General features: G+C 53.8%; 6 protein-coding genes across 6 annotated transcripts; 3 read left to right on the top strand and 3 right to left on the bottom strand.

The window, feature by feature from the left end:
- Positions 1 to 563: 563 nt before the first annotated feature.
- On the top strand, positions 564 to 3,382 carry BDP81DRAFT_324032 (pectate lyase; the record flags this gene model as incomplete). Its single annotated transcript, XM_060584845.1, has 6 exons — positions 564 to 1,458; positions 1,515 to 1,638; positions 1,691 to 2,057; positions 2,119 to 2,398; positions 2,450 to 2,550; positions 2,606 to 3,382. The coding sequence occupies 6 exons, from the start codon at positions 564 to 566 to the stop codon at positions 3,380 to 3,382; spliced, it is 2,544 nt and encodes an 847-aa protein (XP_060443257.1).
- Positions 3,383 to 5,958: 2,576 nt separating this feature from the next.
- On the top strand, positions 5,959 to 7,826 carry BDP81DRAFT_407838 (nucleotide sugar dehydrogenase). The gene has a single exon (XM_060589030.1). The coding sequence runs from the start codon at positions 6,214 to 6,216 to the stop codon at positions 7,621 to 7,623; it is 1,410 nt and encodes a 469-aa protein (XP_060443256.1). The 5' UTR covers positions 5,959 to 6,213; the 3' UTR covers positions 7,624 to 7,826.
- Positions 7,827 to 8,154: 328 nt separating this feature from the next.
- On the bottom strand, positions 8,155 to 9,598 carry BDP81DRAFT_431689 (major facilitator superfamily domain-containing protein; the record flags this gene model as incomplete). Its single annotated transcript, XM_060590700.1, has 2 exons — positions 8,155 to 8,425; positions 8,486 to 9,598. The coding sequence occupies 2 exons, from the start codon at positions 9,593 to 9,595 to the stop codon at positions 8,228 to 8,230; spliced, it is 1,308 nt and encodes a 435-aa protein (XP_060443255.1). The 3' UTR covers positions 8,155 to 8,227.
- Positions 9,599 to 11,848: 2,250 nt separating this feature from the next.
- BDP81DRAFT_462458 (uncharacterized protein) lies at positions 11,849 to 14,113 on the bottom strand (the record flags this gene model as incomplete). Its single annotated transcript, XM_060593903.1, has 3 exons — positions 11,849 to 12,002; positions 12,336 to 13,198; positions 13,238 to 14,113. 3 exons carry the CDS (start codon positions 14,111 to 14,113, stop codon positions 11,849 to 11,851), a joined length of 1,893 nt encoding a protein of 630 aa, XP_060443254.1.
- Positions 14,114 to 16,123: 2,010 nt separating this feature from the next.
- On the bottom strand, positions 16,124 to 18,703 carry BDP81DRAFT_324239 (microtubule associated protein-domain-containing protein; the record flags this gene model as incomplete). Its single annotated transcript, XM_060584865.1, has 3 exons — positions 16,124 to 18,216; positions 18,275 to 18,533; positions 18,593 to 18,703. 3 exons carry the CDS (start codon positions 18,701 to 18,703, stop codon positions 16,124 to 16,126), a joined length of 2,463 nt encoding a protein of 820 aa, XP_060443253.1.
- A 3,683-nt stretch (positions 18,704 to 22,386) lies between these two features.
- On the top strand, positions 22,387 to 23,645 carry BDP81DRAFT_482431 (endo-beta-1,4-Glucuronan lyase from fungus Trichoderma Reesei). The gene has a single exon (XM_060595008.1). The coding sequence runs from the start codon at positions 22,515 to 22,517 to the stop codon at positions 23,295 to 23,297; it is 783 nt and encodes a 260-aa protein (XP_060443252.1). The 5' UTR covers positions 22,387 to 22,514; the 3' UTR covers positions 23,298 to 23,645.
- Positions 23,646 to 24,214: the final 569 nt, after the last annotated feature.

Here is a 24,214-nt window from a genome sequence, read left to right as displayed (position 1 = left end):
AGCCTAAACACACCTCATACCCGCCGAGTCCACTCGTACAAAGATGCCAAGACCTGCAAGACAGCGGCAACCGGGTCCGCACCGTCATGTCAGCGGATGCGACGCAGGCACAGCAGGTCAAGGCAAGGGTATCACACTACTCGTGGAAACAGGTTCGTGCTGAATTTTCCCGGTTCTGCAGCCACCTCTTCCTCCAGGCAGTCTTTTAGGGCGCGCATGCACGAGCAGGCCACCCCACTAATCTTGGTCTCATGTTCCCGGGCGGTTCATCCGAGGGGGTATCCCTCCATCTCTTTCCAATCTGGGGATGCAGCTGCATGTAAATGGGACATTTTGACTACAGAGGACGATCAGCCTCACGGGGAAATGAAGGGCAGAGAACTGGTGGGTTCGGGGCAAACATGGCGCGAGAGACCGTCCGTCACAGTCTCTTACATATTAGGTAGCCCAAGACTCTCTCCCGCGAACCCCTCGGGCGCTCTCAGGGACCTCTTTGCGTACCTCTCTTTCATTCGTTTTCGTCAGTCTTTTCCTCGATTATTAAACACACCCTTGTACATATCATGAAGGGCATACTCAAGGCCCTGGCCACGGCGGTACTCGCGACGGCCTCACTGGCCCAGGAATCGGCCCCGCTCTCGGCCTCAGCTTCGGCGTCTGCCGGGTCACCGCAGCCGTCTTCGGGCGTCCTTCCGGCCGTAGCGCCCATCCGGCTTCGTCTCAATCCGGCCAATGTCCGGAACCTCATCGACTCGGACTTCGTCACCTGGACGATCCCAGGCTCCTCCAAGGCCAACATCACCGTCGCTAACATCACCGAAAGCGACGTCACCTTCACCCTCTCCGCTAGCAACGGTTCCGAATTGGCGGGTAACTACTACAAGTACCAGTACACCCGCTTCCTCTCCTCCCTGGGCGAGCGCGTCGTCAACGAGGGCATCAGCAGCTCCAACAAGGACGGCTCGCCGATCACGCTCACGATCAAGGGTCTCGTGCCGGGCAACCACAGCCTGCTGGCATGGCACAACGCGTGGGACGCCCTCAACGAGACTGCGACGCTCGATGTTTCCGTCAATGGACAGACGGATCTGACTGCCACCAAGCAGTCCGCGCGAGTGGACAACATTTGGCAGGCCGCGAGCTCGTACCTGACCTTCGAGGTCACGTCCGCCACGGAGGAGACCAAGATCGTCTACACCCCCAGCAGCGGCGGCGACAAGCGGGCTTTCCTCAATGGATTTGAGGTCGACGCCCCGTCGTTGCAAAACCAGATCAGCTTCCCTACGCCCAAGCACCGCGACGAGCGCATCGAGGTTGCGGCGGACGACAGCGTCATTGCTACTTGGCAGGCTCCTCCCTCTGCTGAGGGCGTCAAGTACAATGTGTACCTCGGCACGTCGCAGAACGACTTGAAGAGCGTTGCTGAGGGTGTGACAGAGACGAGCGCCAAGCTTTCTGGTAGGTCTTGATGTCTTTTTTTGCATTGCCGAGCAATTTATCTGATCTTGTTTCAGGCCTCAACACTGTCGACAGCTTCTACTGGCGCGTCGATGTCGTTTCCGGATCGACAACCTACACCGGCCGCGTCTTCTTCTTCCGTGTCGCCCAGCTGGCCTTCCCCGGCGCCGAAGGTTGGGGGTAAGACTTCAGACCCTCTCCTCATGGCGGAATTCACTAACACCATCTACAGTCGGTTCGCCCGCGGTGGCCGCGGCGGCAAAGTCATCAAGGTGACCAGCCTCGAAGACACCACAGATGAAGGCACTCTGCGCTATGCCCTGACCATCGCAAAGGGCCCGCGCATCGTCGTCTTCGACGTCGGCGGCGTCATCACGACCACCTCGCGCATGTCCGTCAATGACCAATACATCACCCTCGCCGGCCAGACCGCTCCGGGCAAGGGCATCGTCATCCAGGGCAACCCGCTCGGCCTGACCGGCGCGTCCGACATCATCTTCCGCCACATGCGCGTGCGGCCCGGCAAGGTCTCTGGGCAGACTATTGACGGAATGGGTATGCAGGGTTCGAACCACTGCATCTTTGACCGCTGCTCTATGGTATGTTCCCCTGCGGATGATGCGATGTGGGAGGATACTCGATGCTAAGTACGAGAAATAGGGCTGGACCATCGACGAGGCTTTCAGCTCGCGGTCTGCTTGGAACATCACCTTCCAGCGCAACATGATCTCTGAACCTCTCAACGTCGCTGGTCACAAGAACTACCCCAACGGCACGGCTCACGGCTACAGTGCCACGATTGGCGGCGACGTCGGATCTTTTCATCACAACCTGCTCGCCCACGCCGAGGGCCGTAGCTGGAGCATGGGTGGTGGTGTTGACGACAATGCTGCGTTTGCCGGTCAGCTTGATATCCGCAACAACGTCGTCTACAACTTCGGTATGTAACACATTAGGCATGAAGAGGGAGTGGTTATTCTAACATGTACAGGCGGCCGTGCTACCGATGGCGGTGCAAAAAAGGTGAACTTTGTCGGAAATTACTACAAGCATGGGCCGGCCTCCACGCTCACCTACGCCCTCAGAGCACAGGTATAAGGGTCTTCACCATTATGCGCAATCACAATGCTAATGACATGTATCACAGTACGAGGACAACATGCCTGGCATGCAACAATACTACTGCGCCGGCAACTCCATGCCCGGCTTTTTCGACCAAGACTCGGTCCAGTACCCCTCCGGCGACGGCACCGCCACAAAGAACACCACAATCGCCTGCTGGGCCGACGTCAGCTTCGACCCGGCCCCGACCTACCAAAAGTTCTTTACCGAACAATTCTTCGAGCCCCACGTCGAGACCCAGCCCTCGACTGAGGCCTACAAGCGCGTGCTCTCCGACAGCGGTGCTAGCCAGCCTGTACGCGACATCCACGACGCGCGCATCGTCAACGAGACGGCCACGGGAACCGCTGCCTACGTCGGCTCTGTGTCGGGGAAGAAGGGCCTCATTGACGACCCAAAGGACGCTGGCGGGCTCGAGGACTTCCCTACTGTTACGCGCGCCGCGAGGTGGGATGCTGATGGGGATGGTATCGCGGATTGGTGGGATGGATCGACTGGCGGTGATGGGTATACTCCTATCGAGGGGTACCTCAACTTCATGGCTGATCCCCACGCGTACGTGTCGCCTTCCAAGTCTGTGGAGGTTGACCTTGCTGCCTTGGCTTTAGGATTCAAGGAGCCTACGTTTACGGTTTCTGGAGCGAAGAAGGGAGAGGTTACTGTTAGCGGGGGCAAGGCTACGTATGCTGCTGGCGCTGAGGCTGGTATCGATCATCTCGAAATCAGCATCAAGGATGGCGAGGGGAGCACGTGGGCTCGGTCGTTTGGTGTTGCCATCTTTGCTGGTGCAGAGGAGGCGTGACGCGGCAGAACGTCGGTGGACGGCGAGGACCAAGTCAGGTACTTCTTTCTAGTAGCTTGGACTGCCAACGTGTAGTTGACCCAAGACCGTGGGACAGGAACATGATCGATTCCTAATGAGTCCAAGAAGCCGATTGTGTCAAAGTTAGGACTCCATACTCGCGGCCATAGCTCTTCCACCGCTGTCAATCTAGGAATATACCTCATCTTTCAACGCTTGAGCCGGCAAAGAGGTTCCCTCCAGGGCAGCTGATTGGCTACAGTACGGCATCGAAATATCTTCGTCAGCCAAATGTCTGAGCGCCTGACAAGATGCTTGTAGCCTGTGAAGCTATACTCAGGCAATATCTGGTAGAGAGCCAGCCAAGATTGTGCAAATTCCCCAACACAGACTAGCTCCAGCCAACGACTCGACGAGATCAGGTAATAACGTCGGCAGTAGTATACAATCTTGGGAAGTGCATAAGGTAAACATCTCAAGTCCGGTCCCTGGTGTTAGCCCCGGGATTGCTCATGTTGAGACGCTGGACACAAGTTAGCCGCAGGCGGCTGAGGCACTATGCATCAATAAGGATCTGTGTAGTCCTTCCCCGTTAGCACCAATATGTTGGTAGGGGTCCAAAGCAGCGTCGAGAAAACTTTCCGCAATCCACGCCACCAAACTTGTATTAAGTTTAAATGCCAAGGCCCTAAGTCAAGCCATGGCCGATGGGATATGGCAACCCTAAGCAACGTCCAGGGGTCCCGCATGTGACTTCCAGCCCCCAATCTCGAACCACATTAGCTTCCCCGACGAAAAGAGTTGTGAAAATTTGCTGCAATTGCGAAATCGTTTTACACAATGCCATGAGGAGTCTGGTGTCTGTTGCTGTCGACGTCTTGCTAGTGTGATTTGGCCCACTTCCCGGGGTCTGGTAGCAACCAGTCGGGAAGCAAAGGAAGGAAACTTACGCAGCGTTGTGTTTGACGCCAGTACACATATGTCAAAGCGCGCAGTCAGTCGGCCGAGATTCTCCGATGGCATAGGTATGCTGTCTACCTAGGTTGTCTTGTAGGGGCCTAGATAATACATGTTAAGATTCAACAATGAATTTGTTAAGGGTGTGTTTCTCGACACAGAAGAACATTCGACGTGAAAGTAAAGAAATCTAGACCCCAGAATCAAATCTGGACCCTGAAGCTTGGCTAGATCTTGGGGGATCTCTTAACTGCGCTGATCATATCCTTTGCTGGGATAGACGTGAGACAAGACCCTCCAGGAAAGGGACGAAGGATTCGGGACGGGCCCCAAAATTCTGGGAATGGGTTATCCGGGGGACAGTGTTTTACTGCCGGGATGCCAAGTGTCATTAAACCTTTTGCCTTTAGCGTCTGCTAGTTGCGAAAGCTGTGCCTGGCTAGCTGGCAGCCCTACACCTGAATATCTTTTACTCGTCCACGGACCAGGGAGATTCAGCTTGGTCCATGCAGTCTTGGCAGCTGACAGTGCCGGGCTATGCTTCAAGGGTTGATGGTAGCTGAATTATTCACCCTGGTGCTGATGTCCAAGTTCTCAGTGCCGTTGAGGATGTATGTAATATCGAACCTAGGTTCAAGAGTCATCAGGAGTTCAAAGAGCTCAAGAACAATGAGATCGAACAAGTTGAATCAACGGTCGACGGCGTAGCCGTAAGCCTCCAGTTTGTCAAGACACATGTCCTTGGTCAACAAACGTTGCATGAAGATACCTGCAGAGAAAAGGAGTTGACGCAGGAACGAGGCAGAAAAAGACAAGATAGGGGCGCCATGTGGCTTGCCTGCCGCACTTGTCGCGAAAAATCTATTTCCCCGTACTTAGTGCTACGGTCTATCACTTCCCTCCTCGCTTAGACGACTTCCTCCCGACTTCACACCCTCCAACATCCGCTCTTTCAACTTCCTTCACGCCAAATGCTTCCGCCCACACCCCCGACTAGAACAACACTAATAAACTTCATGTGGACTTTGATTAGTATTTTCCTCCGCACCATCAACTGCCGCCTCCCAAAGAGGCAATGAGGCTGAGAATATGCCTGCGTGGTCCCCGAAAACACCCCTGGTAGAGTGGAATTCGGTAGTGCCCGATCGAGAATTCGGTTTTCCATGGTTGGGGCAGGCAATATGGTTTCGAATACCGCGAATACCACTAATACGGTCCACTCAGATAAGGAAAAGAAACAAGAGGTGAAGTGTGCTCAGATGTTATTGAGTCCGTCAACCGTTGACGGTTGACACAACCACCATTGTCAGTTCCTCGATCATTGGCGGTACGCTACGCGAACAATGTGCGTGCCATTCTGCCAAGAAAGACTGACGGAATTGGGCCATGAGGCTGAACAGCGTTATTTTCTTTTGCCCCCTTCATTTCACGATGCAGAAGTTTTCAACTTCATGGCGTTTTCTCGGTCTGGTATTCCGTATTGGGAATGGCGACAGCCTGCATACTAGGTATTCCGCCATCGTCTTCCGAAGCTGCTCGATACGTTCATCTTTTCGACTGAGTACGTGGAAGAGGAAATTTGCGGCACATCTTGGCAGGACGGGGCAGAGTTGGAAAAGTTTGATGGAGATGTTTACGCAACTTCAATTTGCATCTGAATTCACTCCTTTTTTCGGCTTCGAAGATTTCCATATAATCCCATCTGAAAGTCTGCATCTACACCCTCTTATTCCTCATCCACTCACACTATAACATAAAGGAGCATTATCTTGAGATCGACACAGAATCATCTAGCTGTGATATTTCTTCCTCATCTATCTCCATCCCTTCGACCTCACATCCTTCTCTTCCTCAGTCTCACAACTTTCTTCAAAATGAGGGTCACCATCGACAAGCCATCTTTCCACAGCCGCAGCCTCTCTGTGCCGGCACCTCCTACACCTCCCCCCGAAGCATTGGGCCTCAATTTCCCCGGTTTCGATACCTTCAAGGCCAACTTTGACCTCCCCCTCACACCTGTTACACCGCCGCCAGAGTACAAGGAGCACCCTTTCTCTCACAACGACTGCGTCCTCGACCTCTCTCCCGTCGTCGACCCAAATGATCAACCCCTCGTGGCCGTCATTGGCGTCGGCTACGTCGGCACTCACCTCGTCGAGTCATTCTCCGCCCACTACGACGTCCTCGGCTTCGATGTGTCAGAAAAGAGAATCAGCGAGATCCGCGCAGAGCTCCCAAGCGACCGCATCCGCTTCACAACCTCCAAGCCAGACCTCCACGAAGCTACCCACTTCCTCATCTCCGTCCCGACCCTCCTCAAGGCGGACAAGTCCATCGACACCTCCTACCTCCAGTCCGCCATCGCCACAGTTGCCCAGCACGCACGACCAGGCTCCACCGTCGTGATAGAGAGCTCCGTCGCAGTGGGCATGACACGCAGCCTCCTCGGCCCCGTCGCCACCGCCCACGGCTTCTACGCCGGCATGTCCCCAGAGCGCGTCGACCCAGGACGCATCGAGCCCCCCTGCCACGCGATCCCCAAATCCGTCTCGGGCCTCGACGACGAGATCCCCGGGTCGCTGGCCTCGGTCATGCGTCTCTACAACCAGATATTTGACCGTCTCGTGCCCGTCAGCCGCACAGAGGTCGCCGAGATGATGAAGCTCTACGAGAACTGCCAGCGCATGATGTGCATCGCCTTTGCCAACGAAATGGCAGACGCCTGCATCCCGCACAGCATCGATCTCTACGAGGTCGTCGCCGCCGCGTCCTCCAAGCCCTTTGGCTACATGCCCTACACCCCTTCCCTCGGCGTTGGCGGCCACAGCATCCCCGTCAACCCGTACTACCTCCTTTCCAACAGCGCTTTCCCCTTGCTGGAAGCCGCCGCCGAGAAGATGGCTGCACGCCCGGCCGCTATTGCCCGCCGCGCTATCGATTCGTTGACGAGAGACGCCAAAACTGGGGCTGCCTCGGCTCTGGTTCGTCCTCGTGTCCTTGTCGTCGGTGTGGGCTTCAAAACTGGCCAATCTGTCCTGAGCAACTCACCGGGTGTCGACCTCGTCCAAGCCTTCGTTCGCTCCGGCGAGGTCGATGTCATGTATGCGGATCCCCTCGTCAAGCAGAGCACGGTGCCTGTTGCGCCTCGCCTAGCTGATGAGAAGTGGAACCGGGAGACTCTCGAAACGTTTGATATGATCATCGTCGCTTTCCGTCAACACGGGTTGGACTTTGGTATCATGGACGAGCTTCGTCGCGTCAAGTTTGAGATGTGGTGCCCGTGATTTTCTCTGTGGCTTCTCATTTCCTACTCAGAGTTGTTTCCTCCGGCGCTATTAGAGAAGAGGTCAGATGTTTTGGGTTCTTCTTATTCGCATTGGTTTGTGCTGATGGACTGGCGGGGCAAAATTGCATAAAATGAAGGCTTGGATAAGAGTGTGATCATAGACTTAGACGTGCCTTCGATGGCAGTCCAAATAATAATCATAATTGTTCTGAACAATGTGCTCGGATGATACAGTGAGCAAATGTTTAAGCAGAATTTATTGTTTCTGTTGGAATAGGCCTACATTAGGCAGCAGGAGGTTGCTGCCGCGGTCCGTTCCAGCCACGGTTGTCCGTGTGGCTCAGCCACACGAGGGTGGTATACCCCAGACTTCCTGCCGCCGCTGGCACCTGGTTAGACTTCCACTCAACAACAACAAGAACAAGCAATATCACCACTACAGTCGGTGATCGTTGCTACCCACGATACTCGAGTATTTTCCTTTTCCACCTGTGAATCCAACAGTTTCCTTTGCGACCCCTGATTTCTTGTAAGCAAAGTATTGAACTTGCCGAAAACTTCCATCGAAACAACTAATACGATGTGTGAAACCTCCATCAGAATTACACCACTACCCAACTAGATAGTCCCATAGACCCCTGCCCTCTCCTGAAGGCTTGCGTGTCGGTTCTCTTTTCTTCCGAAGAATCATTAGAAGATTCTCCAGCCTTCTTCCTAAGTTTGATCTGATGCTTGCGTAGAACAAAGACACAAACCGCAGCAGCAATAAACATCAACCCCGTAAACACCTGAGCCCCAAGATACGTCCCCGTCCTCATATAAATCACCAACTCAACAGGCGCACTAACCGTCGAAGGAACAACCATCATCAACCATAACAGACTCAGCCCCGACGCCAGATTCTCCGCACCCAGAACCTCAGCTATCACGGGCGCCGCATTGGCCCAGAACACACCCGACGGGAGGCCTACGACGAGCGCAAACGCAATCAACGCCCCAAACGAAGTTGCATTAATCCAGAACGCGAGGGAGAGTATCCCCGTCACCAACGTCATTAAGAACGTGACATTGATGCGTCCGAATCGATCGCTGAGCCATCCGATGGCGGGACGCCCAACAGCCTGACCGAGCATGAAGACCGCCGAGACTTGGGAAGCTTGAGACGGGTCCAACCCGATGACGTTTGCGTAGTTTGCCAACGTGAAAGTAAGAATGAAGTACCCCAGCATGCTAAACGCGCCAAATCCGAGAACCAGAAGATACTCCACTTTCTTGAAGAGGGAGACGTCGAGCGCCAGCCTCTTTGCCCGCGTCTCTCCATACCGGGTTCGGATTAGGAGTGTTGACACGACGTTCGCCACTCCAGAGACGATGGCGAGAACGCGGTAGGCCCAGAGGAGCCCCATACTGTCCATCATGGCGCCCACGGCAAGCGAGTACGTCAATCCGCCTAGTCCCGCACCTGCGATGGCTACGCCGTTGGCTAATGCGCGGCGAGCGGTGAACCATTGCGCTACGATACCATACGAATGCATACCAATGCCGAAGAGCAACCCCTGCGAAAGAAACAGATGCCATATGCTAGTCGAGAAGCTTACGCACACGAGGCTGGCAGACTGCAATACGGCGCCTAGAAGCATCGTCGGTCTGGTGCCCATCTCGCGCGCCATGATTGTGGCCAGCGGTGATATGACGGGGGTAACGCCTATGGACAGGGAACCGATGGCGGCGTATACTAGAGCGCTCGTGCCGGGGAAGATGTCTGCTTTGATGTAGTGGGCTAGGAAGACGGAGTAGGCTGCGCTGATGCCCCAGGAGTGCCCGTATATGATTGCCATTGAGGCTGTGACGATCCAGCCGTAGCCGCCATCGGGAGCGGTGTCCGGGTGTGTTGGGGGTGTTGGGGATTGTGAAGGTTCTTGGTCTGGGAGGGGTGTGGTGGTGGTCTCGGGTTTCGTTTCGACGTGCATGGTAGGAAGGTTTTGCCAACATGAAATGTGTGGGTTGGTTGACGAGAAATGCTCAATCGTGATGTTTAATAGCAGATCAAACTCAATTTTCTTTTCGATTGGTCCGACAACTTGTTTAAGTCTTACAACATCTTGACTTACTTATAGCCAAGGCAGTACTTATTGCAATGGGACTCGTACCCCGGAAGGGCTCCGAGCAAGTCTAGAGTGTTGTAGTTGCATCGTATACGCGAATGCCAGCTACCTTAAGAGACGGTCCCGTTCCCGGTAAGTGGAGGGCTTCGAGCTATTAGTGACAGTAGAAGGGATATCCAATCAGAAAGAACGGAATACGAGAGTGACATCCACATTTAAGGCGCAAAGATGGACGTCGGCCGTAGATCCTCTGGGGGGTCTAGATTTAGTCTCCGGCCCGGAGACAACGGACACATTCCTCCTCGACTTGAATGATCTTATTCTCGTCAGACAAGTTTCCGTAGGGACAACTGCTTGTCAATCTCTCCTTATTTTCATTCGGTCTCTTGTCGTGTAAAGGGCGCAATGACGTCGATATGCTGGACATCGCAAAAAGCTACGCGTGGTCCTACTGGACCCTCCCACGGCGAAGCAAAGTCTCCGCCGCGGGTAATATTCTTTTCACGCGGGAAGCTTCTCTTCTTTACCGCATTCATGCTCGAGAAATCTTCTTAGTCTTCATGAGACGCTGACTCTTCTTCTTTGTCAGGGTTCGGTGCTGGCCTCCGTACATTTAATCCTCGTGGTTCAGAACTATGGATATCATTGACGGCCCAGGAATTGGAAGCAAAGAGGTACTATAATTTACATCTCATCGACGTCAAACATGTAGCATTACATTGCAACCAAGACTAGAAATGAATCACGTCCTTCTTTGGAGATTTCCGGATTAATCTTGTGTTATTTTTGAGTTATGTATTTGATTGAAGAACCTTTCGCCGAAACAGGTCAGCTTGAAAAAGAATGAAGGGGTATTTGTTGACGTTTTCCAGCACTCGATTAGATATTACTGGGTTGACCGTTTTCTACATACTAATAGCTGAATAGCATCATCTCATCGATTATTCAAAGTGCCGATGACATGTTCCAAAAGGTTCAAGCCAGAGTGGTGGTCCAAGAAAACCTCGCAAACATCGATTCAGTGAAATGTTTGCCATGATGGAATTGCCTAAAAAAAAATTAAAACAAACCCCCCCCCCAAGAAACGATACGTGTCGGATTGGAAGTCCAATTCGGCCGCGAGTAGGGGCAGAGCATGGGCCACCTCGAGGTGGTACACTTAGACCTCGACTACCCACCCAACCTCCGGTTGGAATCTCCCTTCTACTCCTTACGCAGAATCAATCAATACAGAGATATTGATACTTCGTCACCCCCAGGACCCTACGGTTCGAACCAAATTCCCTGTGAAAGGAATACCAACAATACGAAACATTTGGCTCGTGTTTCCTGTTCATTCATCTACATCCTTAAGACCAGACCTGCTTTTCATTTCGTTTCAAGGACCTTGGGAGTGCCGTGGTGATTTCACCGGAGAATAAAAAACGTTTGGCCCCACCAACACCGGAAAGATTCCCCGCCATCAGGCGCCATCGACACCCTCGGATAGTTCCGTAGCATCATGTCAAGCGCAATCACACTAATTCTCCAACTAGACCCAGCCCTACCTTAGACAGCTATAGATACCAAATCTGCAAAGATCCAAAGGGGGGCACAGACGTCCATATTGATGACCCATCCGATGTATCTTCCACCATATTCACCAACCAGGAACATCGCTGAAAAAGTCCACGTCCCAAGTCAAAAGTTGGAACTCCTGCTGGATGGGATGAACTACTCTTACAAATGTCAAGAACAAAAAACACCCAAGGATTAAAGCTCGACATCACGTCTCAGGAGCTCTCCCTCTGAAGCTGTTCCCGAAAAGCTACCCCTAGCAGGAAATAGTACCAGGGTGAGATGGCATAAAGGAGAAGCTAAGTTTTATATACGCCACGCAGCATTTGTGAAAAGGGGTTTTTTTTTCCTCCAAGTCAGTTGTGTCTACATCATGGGTATCGATACAAGCATGCAAAGCAAAAGAAGAAAAACAGAGAAATGCCATGCTGTGCTATGCCATGCTGCGCTATGCCGCGTTAAATCCACTCTCCTCCTCGCCTTCGTTTCCGACTCTTCCCTCAAAATCCCATGCCCCCTTTTCAGAATTCCCACTGTTTGGTTCAGGATTCTAATCCGGGTTTACTTCTTTACCTTGGGCGAAAGCACCTTCACACCCTGCGCACTATCCCACACACTGGCACTCACCCTCGCAGGGATCTTGCGCCCCCTCAGCCTCTGATCAATCAACCAAAGGCCAACCACGAACTCAGCCTTGCCCAGCATCCCTCGATGGCTCCGGTCCACGGCATCCCACACCTCAGCCAACTCCTCTTGCGGCAGACGCGAACGTCGCCAGACCTCACGCGCCACCACGTCCACCACACAGTCAGCCGCGTCATGAGGCAGTGGAGCGCCGCCGAGACTCTGAAACGTCAGCCCCGTGGTTGAAGCAGAGTCGACCAGCAGCACGCCGCGGTTACTTGCCCACACCGCCTCGTAGCGCCTCCGTTCGCGGACCGTAATCTCGTCACGCCATCGCCGCCGTGCGCCCTCCTTGTGGGAGTGCTTGTTGCTAGCGCGCTGATGCTTCTTCTTGCGGATCTCGTCCTCGTCGTCTGATTTCGACGGTGGCTGGCGGAGCGTCTGTCGCATGCGCGGTGACTTCGTGCGGTTGGGCAGTTGGGGCGGGGACAGCGTAGAGTTGCCCGTGTTTGAGGGTGTCAGGCGGGCGGCGGCGAGGGATCCGGCCATGATCGCGTTGGAGAGAGAGTTCAGCGGTAGACTCGTAGTCGACGAGGCGGGTGTGCGTCGCGGGGTTGTTCGGCTTGGTGAGCTATTTGCTGATGAGCGGCCTGGAGTGCTGTGCGTAGAGTTCGTTTGCCGAGGTGTCGGGCGAGATGGGGCGTATTCGGGAACGGCGGTCTGATTTGACTCTGCCGAAACAAACGTATCATTAGAAGAGCTTGTATCGGCAGTCGAAGGTCTTGGTCCAGATTCTGAACGACGAAACGGCTCCTGAAAATGGGCATGACCATAAACTGATGCCATACTGCGAGGCTTCATCAATGGGGGAGGTTCCCGTTCCTTCGATTTCGTACCCCGTGGCTGAGGTGGCGTAGGCGGCTGTAACCTGCCCTTTGATACCGGTCTCTTCAGCTCAGGGGGAGCGATCTCATCACCTGGTCGTTCAACCAAAGGAGGCGAGATAGGTTCCACCGGTTTGGCCTTGGCCCGCGACCTCCTTGGTTCCGGCGTCGTCGGTGGCTGCGCGACCTTCGGCTCCGGCATGAGCGTCTGTGTGATGGGCACTCTCGTGAGCTGCGACCTCGACCGTATGTTCGGTGCCTCTGAAGCTTTCGATGACATGTTGACTATCGTTTCTCGCCCCCTGGCACGCGGAGACTGCTCTGTGACAGTCTGCCTGTGCACAGCCTTAGCCGGCGATAGGACAGGTTTTGCAGGCGACGACTTGAGCGTAGGCTTCCTCGCCTGCGGCGTGATATCTCCCTTGTACTCCTCCTTTCTAACAGCCATGTTCGGCGTGACAGGCCTTGGCTTGACCTTAGGTTTCGTCTTCGGCACCGCCGGCCTCCGCTCTCCTTCTCCGCCCTCCTCCTCCTCAACGATGCCCATCCTGGCCGCCTTGGCACGGGCAGGACTCAACTCCCTCTCGGGCGTCAACGGCCGAACCTTGGGCCTAGCAGCAACATCCCCAGCGCTCCTCTTCACAGGATCGACATCCTCCCCTGCTCCTCGCTCAAACATGCTTATCAGATGATTCGTGGCGGGGATGGACGTCTCGTCCGGCAAATCGAGGCTGCTCACCACGCTCTCCGTCTCCCCGACGCTGCCCCGCCTGTTCTTCCTCGCGAGCTGCATCTGCTGGAGCTGGTTCATTTGCGCGGGCGTCAGGGCGGATGCGGCGGGACTCGCGTGCGGCTGCGGACTAGGCGAGGCGCTTCGTGAGGCGGCCAGCGTGGCGGCGATGTAACTCGGGCTTTTCGGGTCGAGCCGCGTCGTGTGCGGTGTGAGGTGGGATGCAGTCGACGAGGCTGCTGGGCTAGAGGCGAGGAAGTTGGATAAACGGTCTCGCATGTCAGAAGTGCCATCGCGGCCGAAGCGGCTGTCGCCTGGGGTCGTTGCCAGGCTCGCACCCGTGTGTTGGCGTTGCACTGGGCTTGTGCTCGTACTTCGGTCGTAATTTGACGCGGTAGAGGCGGCGATGAGGCTCGCGCCGCGGCGACGGGTGATGTTGCCGGCATTTGGTGTAGGTTTCGGGGGCGGAATGGGCTTCGGTTTCGTCTTGTTGAAGGCGAGGTTCGCGCCTTTTAGAGCTGCGGCTGCATCGGAAGCGCCGCCCGAAGGTGGGTGATGGTGGTGGTTGTGGTGGGTGTTCATCATCATGGCGATGGACGACCGCGCGATGGTATTGTAGTGGAAGACGGCAGCATCGGAGGGCTATTGAGAAATAGTTGGGAATATGTTCGATTAACGGAGCGAGGACGTTTCGGTCATCGTTGGAGCTTCGTGTTCGTCGCGGGTGGTCGAGGATGATTGATTATTCCGCGTATTCAAAAGTCGTAGGTTCGAGCAAAGGACGTACAAGGGGAGGGGTCGAGGGATCGTCGTTGGGATTGAATACAGGTGCAACGCTACGAATGACCTTAGCTAGGCAGATAGGAGTTCGAGGTTGAAGATAGAGGAAAAAGGAAAGCTGTACAGAGATGAATACGAATAAAGGTAATGTGGTAATACTACGGATACCCGACCCCAGGTGGTAATGTGCTCGGCAGCACGGCGCAGAAAGTGGAAACGGCACCTGCCACCTGGACGGTGTTTCGGCTGAGCTCCAGCTTCCTGCGGAGATGCGCACCGCACGCGATGAATGCAATGGGGGGGGGGGGACCAGTCAGCAACAGAAAACACAGAGAAAAAAGATGGAACGAACGGGTGGCCCGGTGACCTTCCCTCCCAATGGAAGGCTTCTCATCCCAGTTAATTATCCATCCATCTCAAGTTGTACCTTGCACCGTTAGGTATCCACTCTCTCCGGTGCCGTCGGGTCTGTCAACGTCCGTCCGTCGGGTTTCCTCCCCAAGAAAGTGTGTGAAGCTTCACCTCTCGTGTCTCTTGACCCCAAGCCCAAGGTAGACGTGATCCGCGAGTCAATTAATCAAACCTATCCTAGCACGCTGTTACAAGACATTGGGGAAATGACGCATCTGGGGGAATCCCCTTACTCCGTATGTACCTTAATTAATAAGACGCAACCACCGACCACCACCAAGGAAAACACGTGTAGATCTCGACATCACCGTCATAGCGGATCTGCACACCATGGCCCTGGCTAGATGCTCATCCTCCGGCAAACCTTTTTTATAAGCACCACTAACCCAGACAGACGGCAACGAAAGTCCTTAGGTCTGGTCTCAATTCGTTCCTTCACTACTCCGTACCTTATCTACATAGGACCTAACACATGCACCATGCGTATTTCCGCCGGTCGCTCAATTAACTTCCCTTAGCTCCCGCATCCCGGGCGTGCCGCCGCCCACCAGCGGCCTCCCACCGTCTTACACCCACAGCGTCATTCGACACCGACGCCGGAACTCGCGGCTAGGATTCCGTCTCATTTGTACGGAGTACTTGACTTGACTTCACAAAGGCACGTTGCAATGGGGACCGGACACGATGATAATGAATAATGTATGCATGACTGCTTTTTTGTACTACACTACGAAAGATTCCTATTTGTCCCTTGAGGCTAAAACGCGCAGAAAAAATTCAGTTTGACCAAGCAAACAAAAGACAAAGACGTACGCTCGTAATCCTCGCAAGGGGTTTGGCGTTGGGAAAGGTTATCACCCCATCCAGAAGTACCGACCGCCTCGAGAAACCAAAACTCCAATTCTTTCCATTTGCTTGCAATGACCAAGGAAAACAGAAAGTGGTATACCCAGATTCGAGGGTAGCTGGAACTTATTCCGACAAAGAGAAACAAAACAACGGTTGTCGTCAGAGCTGTCTATGGGCCACTCTAGTATAGTCATGTCGTAACATGTACCATGAGAAACCCAGATGCCTCGCGGCTCGGTTGCCAGCATGCATAGAGAAGGAAGAAAATCACAATGGCCTCCCATCACTTTGCTTCCTTCAACTTCCACCAAACACACCTTTCAAAATACAAACGACACGAGAAAAGAAGCGAAGGGCGTCCACGGACACCGAGATCCTCGACCAATTATATTCTTTGCCAAGAAGAGAAAAAGGCATGTTCGTCATGAGCGAGTAGCAAGTGCATCGTTCAGACATGAGGCGTAATCATCCGACATTATCATCAGGCTGTAGAGTTTCTACGACCGGCGCACCAAGATGAAGAGACACAACGAGCGGTGGATAAGAGACTTGTCGCACTCAGTATCCATCCTCATCTGTCCACTCGCTGCCCGAGATGATGCGGTTGCCCTCGCCGTCACTATAGCCATGCACAGCATGTCCACCAGGTGCCGTCATCGGGAAAGGTCGCTGCCTCTTAGGATCGCTGGCCGGTGGCCGATAACCAGCTTCGGGCTCGAAGCGCTTGTTGCCGTTGCGGGCGGCTCGCACTTTGGCGTAGTATGTGTCGCTGGCATCCTGCTCAGGTTCGCTGGCATCGTCGTATGTCTCCCAGTTTTCTGAGCCTGTCACATTACTCGACCCGTTGGACGAGTTGGAGATCTGGCGGGGTGGTGGCGCTTGTTGGTATGCAGAAGGGGGGTACTGGCGAATGGTTGAGGAGTGTGAGGATGGGTAGTCGTGCTGTGAAGACCCCTGAGAGTGATGAGAGCTCTGGGAGGCGTACGACGCATGCGAATTATGTGAAGCGTGAGAAGCATGCGAGGTGTGAGAGAGTGTCGAGTTGTTCCTCATCAGCTTCGGGTGCTGGCAATCCTCGTCATATGGGTCCTCAAGCTCGACTTGACGCACGATACTCGCGCCCAACCCGACTGCCTTGTATGGGTTGACTGGGGTCTCCAGCTCGATCGTGTTGAGATCTCGCATCTTGGGTGGAGGGGCACGCATCTGGTGGTTTCCACCGCGGATCGTCGCGTAGGCGTCAATCCTCGACGCTGGCCTCTCCTGTTGTACTGGTGAGGTGTTGCCAAAGTTGCCGTACTTGAGGTTGGTCAACGGGGGCCGTGCTGGGATCCTCGATGGACTACCCGGTGGCCTGTTGAGAGTTTGTGCACGCTCTCTCAAGCTGCCCATAGAAGATGCTGGTCTGGCAATTTCTTGTGCTTTTGCGTGAGCAGAAACAGGTCTAGTTGTGGGAGCGGCACTGTTCATATTGTTCGCACTGCGTTTGGTGGTGGGCGCAGGTGCTGGTGTTCTTACCCCATTGCGAGTTGGGGGTCTAGCGATAGAGGTGGTGCTCTGCGCTCTGCTGTGCCCTCTTGGTCTGGCCGCCGATTGAGGAGCAGCCCCAACGCCTGGTGTCTTGGATCGCGGACCGGGTACAGGTCGGTCTTCTGCCTCGAGTACGTCCAAGTAACGTTCCCCATGGACTGTGAAAGGCCGTCCGTACTCGTCCTCGAATCTCTCGAGAATTCTGCGCAAGTCGACAGCAATCTTGGGCAACTCCTTGGCGATGCGCTTCCGCATCTTCTCCTCTCTGAGAAGCTTGCCGGGATCGCGCTTCTCGCCCTTCTGCCCGCGCATCATCAGGCGAGAAGCATCCTGACTCGATGCCGCGAGCTCGTCGCGCTCACTGGTAAGGCTTCGATGTCTTTCGACCAGCTCGAGAGTAGGGAGGCGCTGTTCTTTGAGAACCTCTAGTCGTGCAATCTCACGCTCGTGAGCTTCGAGTAGAGCATCGCTGTATACGTCGGAAAAGGCGGGTGTGAACTCGAGCATCTCGTCCTCGGAAAGATAGAGCGAGTCCCAGAGTTCCTGTAGCTTGAACCGCGCATCCTCGACGAACAAGTGCAGGTTCTGCCTCTTCAGCTCGTTGAGGCGCGCGAGCTCATCCTCGAACTCGTTGATTTGTCGCACACCACAGCCTCGGTTGCTGTTGAGGAAGGCCTTCCTCTCTCCAATGTCCACCTCCAACTTCTCCCAGAGGGCCTCAACCGCGGCGCGCAGGTCCTTGAGATGCTTCTCGCGGTTCTTCTTCTCGTCCGAGAGCTTGTCGCGCTTTGCCTTGAGACGCTCAATATCTTCCTCGTGCAGGCCCAGCTGTTCGGGTGACTCGCGGTAGTACTTGACGATGGCACCGTCGGTTTGAGCCTGGGGAGTTCCCAGCTCAGCCCAGAGTTGGATCGTGTGCTCGCAAAGGGCCTTAACCGTCGCGACGCGGCGCGTGTACTCTTCATAGACTCTCGTAAACTCATGATCGAGCTTGTCCACGTACGATGGTGATAGGTCGAAGTTGGGAGGGATGGACTGGTTCGGGCCCGTCGGCGGCAGAGGAATCTTGACAAAGGTAGGTTCAAGATGTGACGAGTATGATTCGAGGGCTTCGACAAGTTCTGCGTGGCTGGTCAGTACGAAGTCTTCTGGCGTCTTTTCGCATACGGGCTGACTCACTCTTGACCTGTGCGAAACGCTCCCTGTGCAATCGACTGACTTGCTTGTGCTTCTCCTTGAGTCCCTGCAAACATCTGGTCAGGGGGTAGGTAATCTGGATATCATCGTTGCTGTCTCGGCGTGCGCGGTTGTCGTCGAGCGATGCCTCCATCTGCTGTATTGTGGTGATTATGCGCTCGGCTTCCTCAATCATTTCCTCCTTTTCGTTCGTGACTAGGTGCACCTGATCGGTCAGGGCCTTGGAAAGCGCCTCGAAGAGCTATGTCTGAATGTCAGCACAGAGTGAGGAGAGAATAAAGCGAGCTGGGAGAGGCGTACGTCTTCCTCGCGCTTTTCGCGATCATGGGTGGGAACGCCAATCTCATCGAACAAGCCGTGCAATTGGCCGATGATGGTATTGACCTGTTGAGACAGGTAACTCGTGTCCATGGTGGATTAAACAGGCCTAACGAAAAGCCAAAGAGAAGGTGAAGATAGGTGCAAAGGCGGTATGGTTCGGAGAATTGATAGGTGATTAAGGTAAGTACGGTAAGGCGTGCAGGTCGTGGGGGTAAAAGAGTGGGCGCAGCGCAAAGGCTGAGTGTTGATGCTATTCACGGTGGCGGGGAGGCCAGTGCGGGTGCAGTCGATTTGTCTACTTTCTCTGTGGTACTTGGATGCGGTTGCGACGGGGACTAAGGTAGGAAGCGAATGGTCACCGAAAGAGTTGCGGCTTGTAGTGCATCGTCCAGCAAGAAGGTGTCCAAGAGAGAGAAGAGAAAAAAAAGGCTGTAATCGAAAATTGCAGTCTCTTTGGATGTGTGAAGCCGAAGAGGTTTGTCTGAGACTGGCCGATCTGTGTCTCCCAAGTCAGGTTACCTTGGGTTGTTGATGGCCGATGGGATCTTTTCTTCCGGAGGGATGGCGAAGGGCGGAGGTTGGGGAAGGTGGAAAGTGGGAAAGAAGGGTGGGAGGAAACAACCAGACGAGAAGGGGCAAGGCGACGAAGATGCGACGGGAAGGTGCCACTTGATGAATTGAATTCATGGGAAGGAGGTGGCCGGGAATGTCGTGAAAACGGGTCCTGGGTTTTCCTGTTTGGGTTTGCGTGGTGGGGCACGTATCCACGGCAACGGGGTAGGCTTTCAGCAAGCAAGGGTCACAGTGCGTGAGTGCCTTTTTCGTGGTGGGTTTCAGGAAAAAGCTACCCCGCCATTGGCTACCTTCCGTCCATTCACGAATTACCTTTGCTCTTGCACTTCAGCTGCCTGCACCTTCTGAGACAGGGGTATGAAGAGGTACGTATTGTTGCCAGGGCTTCAACTGGTTTTAATGGGTCCCTCGCTTGCTGTCAGCTCAGCCCAATCAACCAATCTTAGCTAAGCACGCTTGATGAAGCGAGCATCTCCCACCTCGCACCTTGCACCCCGTCAACCCAGCATTTGTCCTGATATCGGCCTCTCAAGAGGCTGGTCATCTAAACGGCCGCTTCATAGTTGGATAAGGTAATGTTTGCGTACTCTTAAATTTATCTATCCTACCGAACGAGAGGGCCCTAAAATCGCAAACGAATCTGTTGAGTTGTGATAATGCTGTTGGTTGGTCGACTCCGTACTGCACGCAAATTGGACGATCAAACAGACGCCGCTCTGCACAAACAAATCACCCGCAGCTCTAGTCGCGCATGGTTTACTTTGCTGCATCGCATCGCATCGCATCGCCCCCAACGAACTATCACGTCCGTCCTTTCTGCAAGTCATCTAGCTGGTTGCTGCCCACAACAAACAACAACCTTTTTTCTCTTTTTAAACTAACATCTTAGACCCAAGTCTTTCGTACGTCGTACGTCTGCCTCGCATCACGCTAACATCATGCACACGACAGCTCTCTTGCACCATCAGGGCCCATCACATTATCCACCTCGATTCCTTCGTGCACCTCAACCTCGCAGCTTGTCCTCCTCAGACTTGTTTCCGACTGGCCTATGCTACGAATAGACATATCCAAGTCTCCAACAATACTCCGTAGGCAGAACAGAAAATCAAGAATATCGATCTGGCTCATCTCGGCTCTTACCCATCCCATGCTCGCCCCTCCCCCCTGCCACGCTGCCGTGCCCCATTCTGCTGTGGGCATCTTCAGGCGCGTGCTCCAGCGGTGAGACGCAAACGCATCCTCTTCCACCCCCTGGTCTACCCGTCGCTCACCACGGTGACGAGCAACCAACCTTGCTTTTCCTGATAGCAATCGCTCGAATAGCTGTCCCCATCAATCGCATTCACGGCGGTACGGACTTTATACTTTCTTCTTTAATTCGATCTTCCCCTCTTATTCAGGTGATCATCTTCTCTTCCAGCCAAGTCCAGGCCCTCTCTCAGCCCGAATGGCTTCCAACTTTCTACACTATGGAATATGGAGAGCTGAATATCCGTACGGAGTACTGTCCCCAAGCTCCCATCTATTCCCCCCCTCCTTGTTGCAACCCAAGTTACAATTGACTGCCCGGGAAACCATGATTCTTAGGACGACAGTCCCATAATATCAGGCCCATGCTCCCTCTCCCTCTCCCAGCCTCCCCAGGTTCGGACGAAAATCTTCGTAACCGACCCGTTCAGAACCAAGTTTGATCTCCGCAACGATTCGCTTCTCGCCGTCGCACTGCCCGGGAACTGAACTGCCCAAACCTGCTCTAATCCAATCCCAATTCAACGTTTCGAACCCAACACACACGGCACAGGCCGTCCACTAGTAAGCTTCTGGGACCTTGTTCGGGGCATTTGTTACGCGCGCATCTCGACCTTTGCCCCCTCCCCTCCCCTCCCTCACCCTGGCTCTGCTGTGGCTGGTGGCTGGAAAATCCAGTGGCTAGCCGCTAGCGTTCCCTCTCCCCAGTCTCTGGTCTTCTCCGGCGACGTCATCGTCGCCTTCTCCCAAGGCGCGGTTGCCCGGTGGACCTTGATGCGATCGTGATCCCGCTTGCCAACCCTGCAGTATCCGTACGCAGTGCAGATCAACCAACCCGTGGCATTATCGCATTTCGCCATGGCCGAGAGATGGATAACGTGCATGGCTTTCTAGCTTATGCCGCAACTTCCACGTGTATACCTCCAGCCTCCGGAGAGCCATCCAACTTTTCTGTACGTAAATGCATTCATTACCTATCAAGTCGGCCTCTGAGAAAACACTAAGGAAGATCAGCCTCCCAGAGACGCAGGAATGCGACAGCAACGGTTGACCCCCACTCCTGCAGGATAGATACCATGAGAGGTCTTGATTGATACCTTTCTTACCTAGGTAGTTGTGGAAAGAGAAAGGTTGTTAGATAACTAGACAATGAATGAGCGAAACAGAAACCACCTTGAATCACAATCGAACAACAGTATGCAACAGCAATTATTCCGATGAGGCCATCGTTTAAGCCCTCCTCGATGCGAGAAAGTGCAACGATGATTGGGCGTAGACATGGGTCTCCTCTGCCAAGCCCAACAAGGAAGGTAAATAGGATGTCTTCCACATGTGACATGGGCGACACTGTCCTCGCCAAGCCCTATTGTTTCCTTCCTACTCCGTATTACTTACGGAGTACTTGGTGAGAAGAACTCGCTAAGGGTCCACTTGTCCAACAGCGACTCATAGCCCTCTTTTTGACTTTCAATCAAGAAACCTCCATATTGATGCAACAAATGGCTAACCAAAGTCTGGACAGAAGCATCTCTGCTCAGTCAAGTCCAGCAAACTCGACCCATCCTTTCCCAAGGCAATTACAGCTAGCTGAACTGCAAGTGCATAGGTGACAGGCCTCATTTGTCTCTCAATACGAAGACAACCCCGCTTGACAACCTGTAAAAGCGACGAGACTAAGGTGAAAGGCTGAGTAATCCGTCATGATTGTCACGCAATTTATAGATATTGTTGAAGATGATTGGCCACATCACATCGCAGGGAGCCGAAAAGAAAGGCTATCAACTTTCTCAAGGCTATTTGGCTCCAGACAGGCTGCACATTCATTGGCCGTTAGTAAGACATCTCGCACCTCATTACATAGGTCATGTCTGTCAGAGTCGCATTCATCTACGAAAGTAGACTGATAGTGCTCGAGCACAATGGAGCGTGATACTCAGCTCGCTAGGCAACCGGTTTAGCAATTGAATTGTAAGTACGTCCAGTGACTATTAAAGTCTCAAGAGTCCCTCGCATAGTCTTGTTCAAGTTGCCTTCTCAGAGCTTCCAAACACTCACGCTACTTCGAATCCTGAACACAATGATTCTCAAACCTCTCGCCAAGGCGGCACTCGCCATAGCCCCGGCAGCCGTTCAAGCAACCTACCCCTTCTCCAACCCAGGCGACCTCACCACCACCGACAAATTCGACTACATCCGCCAAGAACACAACGGCGTCGTCCAAACCGTCATAAACGTAGTCTACAAAGGCACCACGGCCCTCAAAATGACACAGACCTACGACCCTTCCTACGACGGCCGCTACCACTCCGAAGTCGACGTCAACGACGGCTACACCCGCGGCCAAGACCGCTTCTACGGCTTCGCCTTCCGCCTCTCAGACGCCTGGCAGTTCCAGCCGCAGTCGTACAACATTGCGCAGTTCATCGCCGACCGGCCCGGCGCGGGCTGCGGCGGCGACGACTGGATGCCGTCCAGCATGCTCTGGCTCGAGGGCGACCAGCTTACTTCGCGGATCGTGAGCGGGCAGTACCGTCTGCCGGATTGCGGGCGGAGTATTGTGAAGTATGGGAACCTGACGACGGTTGAGCGCGGGGTGTGGCATCGGGTTGTGATTCAGGCGAGTTGGCGGAGCGATGCGAGTGGGTTTTATAAGATTTGGTATGATGGGAGTAAGGTGTTGGAGAAGTATAATGTTGCGACGACGGTGAATGATGATAGTACGTTTCAGTTCCGTGTTGGGTTGTATGCGAACAGCTGGTATGATCAGAAGAAGATGGATGGGGACCAGCCTTTCCGTCAGGTTTGGTTTGATGAGATTGCTGTTGATTCGACTTACAAAGCTGTGGATCCTGATCAGTAAGGAAGGCCGTAAAGCGAAGAGATGAAGTCTGGAGAACGGGTACAGGAGCCTAGAGGCTAGGCAGTGCATCTACTGTCTTGATGTTTCCTTGATCTGGGACCATCGCGCCTAGTCGCTGGTCTCTGGATGGCTGTTATTGCTAGATTCATCAGTACTACGAAATCCACTTTGCCTCAGTCATTGTACTATAAGTGAGATACTTGGTCTTTGATTACGATACAATATGCCACGTTGGCTTATCCGTTCTCGTCCTCTACTACCCAGAGTGACATGTCTGGGTGTGTCTTCAAACTTCGCAGTTCTCGTCATGACAGCACTCAGTGCCTCAAAATTTCATTCCTTGCTTCTGAGGAGTAAGTGAAAAGCCAGATTGATAAGATAATACAGAGACAGAGAGAGGCCCACTGATTGTCTGAGACGGTCGAGGGGTATGATCGGATACTTATATTAACGCCGGAAATGCAGACAAAGCGACCGGTTCGGTTCGGTGGGGCCGAACCTGTATGTACTTGAGACGGCCATGTCAAAAATGTCAAAATAGCGGCGCCCTTGAATGACTCGATGTCCCACTTTTAGTTAACGCCATCCATTTCTCCAATTTGAACAGGGCTTTGGACCAGATGCTGAATTCCGACCAATCAGTATTCATGATCTCGTCTGTTCTGGAGATCGCATCTACTCAGACCCTGTGAACACCGCGATGATGAATGACAAAAGATGACATGGCCCTGTGCGGATATGGTACATGGAAAGGCGTGGGTCAACAACACAAGATTGAGGGAAATTTTTTGACGATGCCCGGAGTGGCGGTCCGGTGGGTTCTGGCGTGACGACTCGACGAGCGATGGTTGTATTTAGGTTCTTTGATGTTCACGACCCCAGATGACATTGAATCTTGGAGTATTCGACGTGTCACA

Source organism: Colletotrichum phormii, assembly GCF_030913505.1.
Source record: "Colletotrichum phormii strain CBS 102054 chromosome Unknown BDP81scaffold_14, whole genome shotgun sequence".
In the NCBI taxonomy this organism is placed as follows: Eukaryota; Fungi; Ascomycota; class Sordariomycetes; order Glomerellales; family Glomerellaceae; genus Colletotrichum; species Colletotrichum phormii.
Note: the sequence above shows the minus strand (reverse complement) of the source record. Positions and strands in the feature narration are given on the sequence as shown.

Excerpts from the sequence above, each read along its gene's own strand:
- BDP81DRAFT_407838 (XM_060589030.1), top strand. The coding sequence starts at position 6,214 with ATGAGGGTCACCATCGACAAGCCATCTTTCCACAGCCGCAGCCTCTCT.
- BDP81DRAFT_482431 (XM_060595008.1), top strand. The coding sequence starts at position 22,515 with ATGATTCTCAAACCTCTCGCCAAGGCGGCACTCGCCATAGCCCCGGCA.